Below are 13,664 nucleotides of genomic sequence, written 5' to 3'. Positions count from 1 at the left end.
TAGAGTACCTATCGTAACCATGGTTTTGGATATTGAATTAGGTACAGTAATTTCCAAGGGATGCAAAGAGCGCCTCGAGGGTTCACAAGTAAATGTGCAAATTCTCTAGATAGTTACAAGAATTCAATTTTCAAATAATAAAAATTTACCAAATACGCGTCACATCCGGATATTTATTTCACATTTTAGAGTTGCGTTGTTGTAACGATGTCGCATATACGAACTTTGAATATGGACGTATTGTAACCAAGCACATTAGGTACTATACTAAACATTCATGCCACGTTTAACCAACGGCTCTGTTTTCTTTGGCCCACACAGCTGTTGCTTCAAATTATGTCACCGGCGATCTGTAGCCCCACGCCGGAAATTATCTTTCGTTCACATCAAATCGATGACACTTCGATTACCCACCAAATGACATCACCTGAGCTCACTAGGAAAACATTTAGCACTCCGTGCCTCTTAAACTTCCTGTAGCCAAGATTGCGTCTCACATGTCCATCTTGGCATGTCGTTAGAGCTTCATAATGTGATAATAATACATGCTAACGATGTGATAAAGATTAACTACAAGGCTAAGTACTATCAATGTTGCACATAGTTTGAATCGCACAATATTTAATTCTTAATGGTCTAAAGTTTTGTCCAATAAGCCTTTTTGACTTGTACCAATAGGTGGAAATTCCCAAAAGGTTCTTATGTTTGGCCCAAAATGGAAATAATTGTTAAGGTAATTAGAATAAACGAAATTACTCATCAGTTTAAAAATAACTGTCAAATTAGGTATAATTGTCTGTCTGTGTGTATATAATTTCTCTCTGCTGTCTTTGCATTGTTATTGTTATCCTTTTCTTTTTCTTTGTTTTTCATCTTTTTGTCCTGTGTATGTGTGCTTTATCGAATAAATGACTTTCTATTCTATTCTATTCTATTCTTTCTATTAATAGTGAATTGTTGGAAATACGAAACCTAATTATTTAATTTTCAATTCTATTTGCCTAATAGGTATCGGATTTAGTCTTTTAAATAACATGGTTCGACAGATCCATTACGTAACAATGTCAAACAGACGGAGCCGTAAAGGATAGAATTTTCCCGCAGAAGTCACATGTGCGGAAAAAGAAGAGTCGTGGAATGTATTGGGCCCCATACATTCTACGACTCTTCTCTTTCCGCACAGACTCTAACTGGGAATTGTACTCGTAATGTCCATTTTGCGACCGACCCTTCGATAAAGGATGCGAGGCTTTTACAGTTGCCCGCATAACATCCATATTTTTATTTAAGCTTTTAAAATTCATATCTGGTTTTATATCTAGTGAACTTCTTCGTTCCTAAATGTAACTTCGTGTTTTTGTGGTGATTTTTACGGAATTTGATTCAGATTCCATGTAACAAAAGATATGCAGAATTAGAAGTAGACAACGCAAGTGCATTAAGTAATTTTACACAACACCATACTTGTTCTTGTTATATTAAAAACAGTTTATTACCTGTAATGAATTTTTACTAGCCATATTGGTAAATACAAACATAAATAATGCATTAAGCATTCAATTACTAAATTAATTCAGTTGCAATTTGAATTCCAGATTCAGATAGTGTTATTGGAACTGGATCTAATATTTTAACATTTAACCCTTTAGCGGGCAAGACTAAAAAAAATCCTCAATTCAAGCCTCATCGCCAATCTATAGCACAAAAAAAATTGTACAAGAAAAAAATACAAAAATACGATGTTATAGGGTGGTCTTTTTTGAGACCCTTGCCCTATAAAGGGTTAAAATACCTACATTAAAACTAATTTCTACCAAAATACAGGGTGCCATTTGAGTCGTGATCAGTAATATGTTTTTCTAACTCCATAAAGAACGAGCAATTTAATGCCCCTACTCTTACTAAAATCAGACAAGATTTTTTTTATTTTTTGTTTATTTTTTGTCACTTATTTTACTTTTATAAGTGGATTTAGGATATTACAACGGCTTATTAAGATATTTAAATTAGTAAATTGAATCGCCTCTTTGAATCGGAACTGTCATTGACATCAATTTTGTCATTTGTCCCAGTTAGAAATAAAATTTACTTAATTTTTCATTTGAAATATCTTACAAAGCTGTTTAAATACCTTAAAAGACTTGTAAAAGTAATATAAATGACAAAAAATAACCAAAAAAATAAAAAATAAAATTGTCTGATTTTAGTAAGAGTAGGGGCATTAAATTGCTCGTTGTTTATGGAGTTAGAAAAACATATTACTGATCACGACTCAAATGGCACCCTGTATATTTTATTTTACTTCTCATTAACATGTGATGATACAATAAAGTTATATGATTAATTCTAATACTTGTCTGTACTCTGTTGGACTTTATATCTTAAATTCCACCTATTTTATGAAAAATATAATATTAATAATTCACAATTTTATCTACCTACGTAGTAACGATTTAATCCAAAATATTTATACATCAGTGCCTACGTTTATTATATTATAACGATCAGACGGTCTAGCATGAGTTGCGTTCTCGCGCGCGACTCCATACATCAAGCGCGACTTCAAGTATGGACTCGCGCGCGAGAACGCAACTTATGCTAGACCGCCAGATTAGCTAGTTTTGACAACTTGAGATTATAATGCATGCAGATTGATACATTATAACAAGCGTCAATTTATGCATACCTACAATAAGCCCGTTGATGTAATAGATATTGCGAACTACAGGCATAAGATATGCCATCTCACGACGGCTATACGATTTAACGAATTTAGACTTTGAATTAATAATAATAAGAGCTAAAGACCTTTGTGACACAATTTGACTATGTAGGCATTTATTATAGATACTTATTTATATTAGACATTATCGCTACCATCTCGTTTCGACCCCTTATTGCGTGCAAATAAACAAGCTCATTAGCCCGCAAATATTTATATAACACAATTGTATAGAATAAATGAATTGCCTAATTGATAGTATAGTTATTAAGAAATTATATTAATCATTACCTTCAAGACCAGGGCAGCCGTTGTTTAGCTAGATTTTTTTTTATCACAGCAGTTAGAGTGATAGCTCTCCTAGATTTTCATTATTTATAAAAGCACCCCTATATATAATGGTTACATGACCGGGACCGGCTTGAAGTACATCCTCTATTGAAAGGTTGTTCAAGCACATTTGAGTACGCACGCCTCAAGCGATGTGACAACATTTCTGTGTAAAACCTATTAGCCAACCCCAAAGTACGAGTCCATAAGCGAAATTGTTCTGGAAATACTCAGAGTATGTATACGGCCGTACACGAGTTGTAAAATATGGTCATGTTAACCATGTAACTACTAGTTATATCGTAAAAGGTTCGTGACGAGTTGAGAAACATGTAGCGAGGTAAGGTCTTGAAGGTGTCCAATCGTTAAATATACATAGGTACTTACATATTATTTGCCCATTGCGTCATTACCGTACTTACTTATGTCTCAATGACGGACGGACAACTTTCCTTTAAAGCGGTTGACATAACGGCTTTTAATATTGTGTAGACTTACAGATGGTGGCATTTAATAAGGTGATGAGACATAAAACGGTAATTTTTTACGACACATTTAGGATGATGTTCTTTATGAATAATTTTATAATTTGTTTATTTCAAAATTCATCTTAAATGGAGTTATGTTTATATGTATAATATATGATATGATAAATGGATACCGTAAAATGGGGTGAGTAGGCTTCGCGGGGACAGTTGGGTTATGAATGGGGAGAGAAGGTTTGAAAGGGGGGTGAGATGGTTTTTTAAGGCTACTGCCACAAAAACTGCATGCAAATGCATTCCAATTTAAATTGGAGCTATAGTAATACTCTTAATTAAAAAAAATCGTTCCAACAATCTTCCAAAATCACCTTTGTATGAAAACCCAACTCACCCCAAATACGAGGGACTACGGGGTGAGGTGGGTTTTCCTGTTTATCGTCAAAGTTATGAAATGGAACTACCCAAAATAAAATAAAAACGAAAATACAAACTTCCGGAACACTTATTATATACACCATTCAGTTTGCATATGTAAAAATAAAATGTTATCGAGGTTTTAATGTCAGTTTTGCACCTACTCACCCCATTTTACGGTACTTCTGTGTACCTTTCTTCAACCAGAACGGTCACTTTTGACACTGACAGATCTAATAGGTAGGTACCTTTTATAACCTTTTATAAAAATCAGAATACCTACGCCTGTTACTCCATTTGGCTCCTAAAATGAGACTTTGCCTCCGACAAAAGGCACAATTTTATAGTATTTATTTAATACTAAAACTAGTAACTAAAAGTAAACGTCTTAAATCCCGAAACCCCCCTGCATTACTGATGGGAAATTCCCTGACCACCCGGACGCTGGAGGAGGCATGGACCGCAGAATGGGAAGCCCTCAGAGACCAAGCCAACCCCTTCTCTACTCTACCCCTGCGTGTACCCCCAGTAGGCTTCAAGGAACCCCGCCGGGTGTGGTCCGCTCTTAACCGCCTAAGAACAGGAGTTGGCAACTGCGGCCACCACTGGTATAAATGGGGCTGGAGCTCCTCTCCTGCCTGTAACTGCGGGCACCCAGATCAGACCATCAACCACATCATTCTGGAATGCCCCCTTACTAGATACACAGGCCAAGTAGACGATTTTAAGACCCTGTCAGATGAAGCAGTCGCGTACCTGGGAAGGGCGAAATTCTAACTAAGATTTTCTTACAACCTTAACTTTGACATTGTAATCCAGTGACATGTACATATGCCATACGATAAATAATAATAATACTAAAACTAAACCAGGTAGATGAGACAAAGAGATGTTAAAAACAGCAAAAATATAGAGTTAACCTTTGAGTCAAGTACCTACTAACCTAACATACCCAACCAGACTTTATTCGGAAACAAACCGTTAACAGCTACGAGTAATTAGTTAATGAAAATAGGTCAATTATTAAAAGAAATGGAAAATTAAACTTTTTCAATTTAAGTTTTTCAGACGAAAAATGTCATTACCCATACCATCGGGCATTCGGGACAGCTGCTAGCCTCGAGGTCAATTATCATCTGTCAATTCGTATATAAATTTAGCATTTGCAAAAAACTATTTCAATGACAAAGGACCAACAGAGTTGAGCAGTAGGTACCTATGAGGCATAAAGCATTTTAATTACATATAATTATGCTTAACGGTAATAAACAAATGCAGTTTGATGTATTACGGGTATAATTAGTAACAGGTATTCATTAATTAACTTAGTTAATCATTAGTACTATTTCTTAATTGGTAACGTCATCTTTTTTGGCCGATCCTTTGACACAACAAAAAATGCACCTATTATTGTTTGGTAGGTACAGTCACCAGCAAAAATATATGACTGTGGGCAGCCGTGCAAAAATATCTGATGCTCCATTGGAGGCATAAGTATATGACGACACTACCCCGGTAAAAATATGTGATGCTTTGTGGCCGGCAAAAACATCGTTACTCTGTATCCGCATAAATATCGGATCAGATCGCTTAAAAATATTTGATTACTCATAAAAATCAAAATTATGTGAATACTCTCATCTGGCATAAATATCTCTCCAATGTGAATGCAAATACATCGGATGGCAGACGGACCGCCTGTATATCTGACACGTTATTATGAAATATGTCATCAATCGGCAAAAACGAACCATACCTGGATAGCATAGAGCCTTACATTGTTTGAAGTTTATTATTTGAAGACATATACAATGACAAGTCGGCACTCTTTTCGTGAATTGTCAAATCACTTTATACAATTTACGGCTATATACCAAACATGTATGGTTCGTTTTTAAAGGTCGATAACATATTTGTGATTTTCCAACGTGTTAGATAAATAGGCGGTCTGTCGTCCAACCGATGTATTTGCTTTTACAGTGGAGAGATATTTATTCCAGATGAGAGTAATCACATAATTTTGAATTTTATGAGTAATCAAATATTTTTAAGCGACCCGATCCGATATTTATGCGGATACGGACTAACGATATTTTTGCTGGTCACAAAGGATCACATATTTTTACCGAGGTAGTGTCGTCATATACTTATGCCTCCAATGGAGCATCAGATATTTTTGCACGGCTGCCCATAGTCATTTATTTATGCTGGTGACTGTACATAAATACAAAACAACTGGTGACCATTACCACCAAGCAATTTGATGTTGTAACTTCAATTAAATTATAGGTATATTATAAGAAGTGTGAGATAGCTATATCATACAAATAATAGGTACCAGATAGAAAATAGCTTAGAATTAGATTGAGAACAGGCAGGTAATCAGCTCTTCATGGTTGGTTCAATGTATTGGCATTCTGAGACCTTTAGGAACTGGAAGACTTAATATTTGTACCAAAAGGTTATTATATAACGGCTGTATCTTCTTGTTACACAAATGAATTTATAGTCATTGTTTCGTTCTTTTCAGTAGTAACGCGATGGAGTGACATCCGGCGAGGATGCGGTGGTTCAAGAAGGGAGAGCCGCCGCGCCTGCTGGCCGCGACGCCCGAGCCCGAGACACGCTCGTCGCGCCGCGCCAGGATTGGTAACCTACCCCCTTACTTAGGCCCTCTTGCACCATTCTACTACCCGGGGTTAACTGGATAAACCTGGAGTTACCATGGTTACCAGTACAATTTGACATTGGGTTAAGGTTTAACCGCTAAACCCCGGGTTAGTGGGTTGGTGCAAGTGGGCCTTATAAATCTTAGATAACCTTTGTTAAATTGGGGCATTATCTATGAAAAGGGACCTAAGGGGCGTAAGCGCCATCGACAATAAGGTTATTGTCGATGGCGCTTACGCCGCACAGCGTCGCGCGACTTTGTATTTATGTCGGAGCATCGTTCATAATGGCGTACGTAAGCACCATCAACAATAAGGTCCCTTTTCATCATAGATAACGTCATAATTTTGTATCTTTCTAATAAACACAAATAGCAAAAAGACGCACGCAAGAACAAGCGATTATTAACGGCATATTAGACTTGACAGACGTTTAATGAATAAGTAACGGGATATAGACTATATAGAGTCAGTTCGGAAAGAGAAGAATCACATAATGTATCGGGTCCTTATATTCCACGACTGTTCGCTTTACGCACAGGATTAATTTTATAGTCTGTCAAGCCGGATATGTCAGTAGCAATGTAAAGCAAACTAAAGTATGGTATCCCTAGGAAACAAACAAAAAGCAGCAATGTACATCGAACAACGATGAAATGTAAACAAAACAGTTCCACAGATAAGATATAAATGACACGCGATTTTCGAATAATTCAAACGTAGTGTTGCTAACACGCGATTTTTCAAATCTGCCGCCTTTTTCTACTGACAAGATTTGCTTGAACGAGTATATCAAGAAAATTGATAGTGACAGCGACTGCCAGTGACGCCACCGCAGTAATACCGCAACATGACAACCATTTTGTCTAAGTTTGTAAAAATACCTCAAGAATACCTACTCTCTTTTAACTGTGTCATTGTCATCCTAGTAGGTCAACTTCACGATTGTCTAATAAAAAATGCAATTTTCATTGTAGATGCCATCGAGTTCAGTTAATTGCATTCCTTCGAGAATATTAGTTTCAATTCGTAATATCATAGATATTGCGTTTCTTCCAACCAGTTTACAAACCAGTAGGCGTTGAACACAATTGCTAACTTCATCCTATCCCACGGCCTATTTAATTCAAAGTCTGGACTTACAATAAGACGTATTACATGTTTCCTTTCAACCCACTCAATGTTCTAATGCTCAATAAAACTTTATTGTGTCTAGTCAAATTAATGTAAGGGCAACTGTCAAGCCTAATCAGTGTTGGTCCATATTTCTAAATATATATTGGTGTCTAGATAGACTTCGAATTGTCATACATTACATTTTGTATCTCGCAGGTTGCATAAGCATACTCGTAAAATCAAAGCTAATTTATATGCTGTGACCTTCGACTTTTATGCGATAAGCCAAATGCAATAAACATCCAGCGCGTGTCAAAATATAGCAAGATTCTCGCATAGTTTGCCCGATACGCTGTAGTAGGCTATGTATGCCTGTTTACTGGCATTTGTGGATAGTGCGTTGTATAGCTCGCACCTTTTTAATACACGGAGTGTAATTATCTTTAGTGCACAGAAAAATATTCGATCTTTCACTACGCTTCCTACATAAGTATCTACCTAATAGAAATTACATAGTTTCTACTTTCTACGTATTACTTTAAATTCTAACAAATTATTGAACTACTTTTTAACTAGGTAACTTTTTTGGTTACAGACATGTCTCCAGGACGGTTTGCCAATCGGAACAGTAGCAGCAGTTCAGTGGAAACAAATTTCTATAACCTCAGCGACCAAATAATAATTGTAGATAAATCACCGATTCCATGTCACCAAAGTGAGGACACACCTGTTGCTCGCCGAATATCCGTGCAGAACAGCTTCACTCCACCGCAAGATACATACACGAGTCGCAAAAACCGCGGGGGCTCTTTGGAAAAGGAGTACATGGTGTACCGCGAAAAACGAAATCCGCTACTAGACAAAGTGAAAAATACTAAATTGTCCTGTTTCAAGTCTATAGGACCATTGCATTATGGAGATGACGCTGCTTCGACTTCGGGCAGTGAGTGTAGCCGATTTGGACTTCCGGAAGATGTTGCTCATTGTCGATATGACGGAAACTATCCCAATAGTCACATTGAATTTGAAAACCAGAATCCCTGGGTAAGAATGCCGAACTACGATGACGACGTGTTTGTTCCTAAAGGCATTCCAACTCATGTTGATAGACATTGGAGAGATGGTAAATCATTCAATGCTAGAGGCACTAGATGCTACAGCTCAGGATCTGAATGTGATCGCTATCATCCTGTGCCTAAAGTCGGCACAAAACTTTCCAAGTCTAGTGATCAAATATTTAATGATGATTACGAAAACTTTGAGAGTGCACCTTCAAATATTCTAATCAAACCACAAAAAAAGACTGATAAATTTAAGCAAAAAGATGATAAGGACACAATCGGACCTAGTTCTTGTCTGTCAGCTAAGCTAAGAGCAATGTCAGATAGATATCTAAAGTCATCCACTAATAAGTTTTTCTCCAAACTTTATAAGCCAAAAGGTGACGAAGACGAAGTGGATGGGAGTAATGAAAATATATTAAAATCAACCAGTGCATTGAACAGGAGTCGAAAGAAACGTGGTGGCGTCAAAGCTAAATTACGGAGTTTTTCTTACGGTGCACTACCAGGTTTAGATGAATTCCAAAAAGGCAATAGCTCTGTGTTTCATGATGATGTTTACCAAGCATCATGTGATGATGAAAATGTGTTAATACAAGACTGTGAAGATGCTGACTCAGGAATTCTAGTCAACGAATCGGCAGCCTCTTCAATATTTGATAGTGATAGAATATCTTCTCGCTGTGAAAGCTCTGCGTCACATGTAAATACTTTAGTACCTTGTCACGGAAGAAGCGTATCTGGTGATCACACTTATATAAAGGCGAGAGTTTCAAGCCGGTTGAGTAGAGACAGAAACAGCGGTTCTAAAACACGGCTTAGACATAACCAAAGGGCATTATCACTGGACCGTAAAGAGATTCTAAGACGCATGCCAAATAACAGTGTATCTGAGGAACCTCATTTCTTGCAACTGACAGAAAAACAAAAAATGAGGCAAAGAGACGTTAGCCAAGGTGACGCTGGTATCCCACCGATTCCTCCTTGCAGAAAACCCACCAAATGTAATAAATCCGAAAAAGTGGAATACAAAGTGGTGCGTATCGTCCGCCGACACCCTTCTGAAGAACTAGGGATATTTATTGCAAAAACAAAACTGCCCGATGAAGGTCACGTTGGATACTTGGTAGCTCACGTAGTTCCAGGAGGACTCGCTGAAAAGTAAGTTACCTATATAATCTGTAATTAATACTTTTATTGGTAGAGTTTACTCGTGAGACTTCCAGTTTAAAAAATATTATTGCTTATTACAACTTCAAACTGACCAAAAAATTGTTCAGCAACTTTTAAAAATTATGAATCCTTTAGACTTCCTCTTTTTCATACAAAATAAATATTGCCTTCAATGTACGCTGACATCAGTGTATTTGACGTTCCTTGTCACGCTTTAAACATAACAAAATTTGCAATACATTGCGTCTTAGAATAAACTTTAAAGTGTAATAAAAATCAAAACACGAGTTATTTTCAAAAGTTGCTGAACAAATGTTGGTCTGTTTGAGGAGTACAGCGTACAGTTTAATTTATTGGTCCTGTTACAGGAAGCACCCTGTATAATATTGTTTTGTTATTTTTCAGAGAAGGGACGTTGTGTATTGGCGATGAATTACTTAACGTGAATGGGCGACGCCTTCGTGATCTTACAATGGCCGAGGCAAAAGAAGCTCTTAAATCAGGGGCCCCTGAAATCGATATTATAATAGGCAGGCAACTAGACAAAACGGCCCCTGATGTTAAACAAAGGCCATCTTCCCAAAGAAAGCCGCTAATGATGAGAGAGAGCTCAGTTGATTATGAAAATGCAGTAATTTTAGGTAAAGACAGGAGAGTCGATAAAATTGACGTCAGGATAGACCGGCGGCGGTCGCAGGACGAGTCGTGTAATCAGAGCGCGCTATCTGCAACGGACGGGGCGAGCGACGGGGCAAACACACACTCACACTTCCATAAGGGCCAGAACGCGACCTACAGCAGCATGAACAACAAGCTGCTACGCCGGCAGGTCGTCAGCTACGGTGGCGCCAACAAGGAGGGCCTCGCGCTCAGTTGTGCCGGTGACATCGTCGACGTCGACACGCCCGACGCGGCGGAACGAACCAAAGTCAAAAACAACATTGAACCGCATACACCGAACGCGGCAAACTTTTGCACGCTTCCCCGCAAGCCGAAAGCACCCACGCACAGTTACCACACGATCACGTTCGAAAAGGGCAACGGGAAGAAACCTCTCGGCTTTACCATCGTGGGAGGACGAGACTCCCCTAGAGGTCCGCTGGGGATATTCATAAAAAGCATCTTACCACAAGGACAAGCTATCGACGATGGAAGACTTCAAGCAGGTACGTTTTCAAAAATATTACACCAATATATAGGCATTTTAGGCCGCCTGTTATGATTAAACCTCGTGAAAAGAATGTAATTTGATAAGGATAAGAAGCCACACAACGTGTACACAGCGTATTATCAATAAGGCTGAAATACAGTAACCGGACCTCGCGTTGTTGACATGTTCCGTTAACTTGCAATGCACTTTGATAATGGATTGTCGGACTTAGGTATTAGACTACTGACTTCCGTTGCTGTTATTCATTTCTGCAAATTGCTTGTAATCATTCAATATAGGTAACGTAATTTTACTGAAGAAGTCGTAAATGTCAAATTGTAAATAATAATGATATAGTTACTTATCAAGTTATCATGTCCTTTAAATACGCACTACCATCCTGGTTGTCTAAGTACCTATTGCAGAAAACGTTTGGTGGTAAGATAATTGGTGTATATAGCTACTCACTCTTATTTCGGAGATAACCACAACAACAACTCATTTTGGATCTTTATGCTAGCTCAGTCAGTTGTTTTAGTGTCATGTGGCATAAGTGAAAAATAATAAAGGTAAATTATAATAAAAGTACACCTATGTTCAACTCTGTAATCTTATGTCTATCAGTCTGTCGCACGCGTTTTTCTCCGAGAACATGTAAAATAGCAAGCTAACAAAACAGACACAGGTAGGATAAGCTGAAAAAAATCATACTTGGTGCTCTTAACGTTTACATGATTAATTTCAGGAGACGAGGTGCTGGCGGTGAACGGGCAGGCGTGTCATGAGCTCGCGCACGTGGAAGCCCTGGCTCTCTTCAAAGCGGTGCGCAATGGCCCCATCGAGCTCAGGGTCTGTCGAAGAGCAAGGAATCCTCAGTTAGTATTATATCTATATTGCTTCACATAGGGACAACAACTGTAGGTCCTAAATCCAGAGTTGAATATCCCCATATCAAGTCCAAGATAGATAAGGAAGCATAACTACACTGTTTGTACAGTGCGCTACCGGCCGACAGACATGTCCGCAAGTCAGTTACATGATCGAACTATATCTGTTGGGGAATTCATTCTTCTATTACGCCATTATGGGTCGCCGGTTAGCAGTAACTAAGCTACCGCTAACATTCCTTTTACTTCTGTCTGTCTGCGGGCTCTATCTCAAGAACCGTTGTAGGTAGGTCTGTTTGAAATTTTCCTAGTGTGTTTTGCGACGAGTATTGCAGTTACTTTATTGCAACAAATAATAATAAATTAAAAATTAACTGATTATAATCGTACCCTGTAGGTATAATTATAATAATATTTATTTACATTTCTTTTACAGAACTACCAAAGCGAAGTCATGTACAGATCTTCTCAATGATGAAGAATGAATAATCACTACCAACGTTATGCTGCTGTAAATATTATTAGATTGTTACGTTAATATTAAAAATCAAATCTCAAAATAATCAGTTAAACAATTATAAACTCATATGTAAGTATATATTTATCAAGTAAAATAAGAACGCATTATGAATGTATCCAAATATTGACATTTTATTGAAATAGAGGTATTGTTGTTTTATATATTTCTACACCACGCATGCATTTCCCATAATAATCAAAATGTTTTGAGATAATATTATGTATGTTGTAAGTATGTGCCATTTATTGAAGTTAGAACTTAGATCATAACACCCATATCACTGTACACTTTCTAAAGGGCTTAGAGATAAGGGCTTGTTTTTTCTAAATCACAATTCAAACCATTTTATTTTCTTTGTAGTAATAATGCCCTTCTTCGGGATGAGTCCGAAACATTTTGCTCCTGTATCGGAGATAGAATGTAAGTTGAACTAGATGTTTATTACAAAGTTTCGAAAGCTTTAATTTCATTGTACCTACGGACCCAAAGAGGTTTAAGAATGAAAGTCCTAATAAGAGCGCTAAAAACACTTTAAAAAAATCTCGTATATACCTACTTACCTAATTTAATCCTTATTCAAAAGTTCACTCAAATCTTGAGGTGGTTTAACCCTTTTCAATTCAAAGTAAGTAAGAACTTTTCCGTTACCTATGTATCAAAACAATATATGTACTTGTAAAGCATACCATACCTAAATGTACTTTCTAAAGAGGCATGTCATGTTTTGTAAAATCGCAAAAAGTATGGCTGTGCGGGCTGCGTCGATCTATAAAAACTCGAACTTGTTTTAATATTTGCACACAAACTTTACACTTTAGACCTTTTGATGGTTACCTACATTAAAAACCCGTTTGAGTTTTTTCGTTGGTCACGTGTTTCGTAACAAAGCAATGTTTATGGCGGTCGTGTAATCCTTGTGTTTTTAATGTTTTAGATTAAGTAACTTTATCTCCTTCCGCCTTTTCATTATATTCTTAGGATGGTCGCTGACACATGTTTTGTCATGTTGTACAAGTAAGATACCTTTATTTTCTTTTTTTTTTGCGAAAAATACAAGGGATATGTACTATTGCATTCTTCGGGGGGAGCCTTTGTAAAAACATTTGCTAGAAATTTATAAAAATAACCAGGATCTTC

At 37.3% G+C, this 13,664-nt stretch overlaps 1 protein-coding gene across 1 annotated transcript; it reads left to right on the top strand.

Moving 5' to 3' along the window:
- The first annotated feature begins 6,455 nt into the window (after positions 1 to 6,455).
- Positions 6,456 to 12,648, top strand: LOC134663158 (uncharacterized). The gene is made up of 5 exons (XM_063519507.1): positions 6,456 to 6,600; positions 8,332 to 9,958; positions 10,376 to 11,136; positions 11,866 to 11,995; positions 12,444 to 12,648. The coding sequence occupies exons 1-5, from the start codon at positions 6,513 to 6,515 to the stop codon at positions 12,490 to 12,492; spliced, it is 2,655 nt and encodes an 884-aa protein (XP_063375577.1). The 5' UTR covers positions 6,456 to 6,512; the 3' UTR covers positions 12,493 to 12,648.
- Positions 12,649 to 13,664: the final 1,016 nt, after the last annotated feature.

Source organism: Cydia amplana, chromosome 4 (assembly GCF_948474715.1).
Source record: "Cydia amplana chromosome 4, ilCydAmpl1.1, whole genome shotgun sequence".
Taxonomy (NCBI): domain Eukaryota; kingdom Metazoa; phylum Arthropoda; class Insecta; order Lepidoptera; family Tortricidae; genus Cydia; species Cydia amplana.
Note: the sequence above shows the minus strand (reverse complement) of the source record. Positions and strands in the feature narration are given on the sequence as shown.

Coding starts and splice junctions, on each gene's coding strand:
- LOC134663158 (XM_063519507.1), top strand. CDS start 6,513: ATGCGGTGGTTCAAGAAGGGAGAGCCGCCGCGCCTGCTGGCCGCGACG. Junction 11,137..11,865: donor CGATGGAAGACTTCAAGCAG/GTACGTTTTCAA, acceptor GATTAATTTCAG/GAGACGAGGTGCTGGCGGTG. Junction 11,996..12,443: donor CGAAGAGCAAGGAATCCTCA/GTTAGTATTATA, acceptor TTTCTTTTACAG/AACTACCAAAGCGAAGTCAT.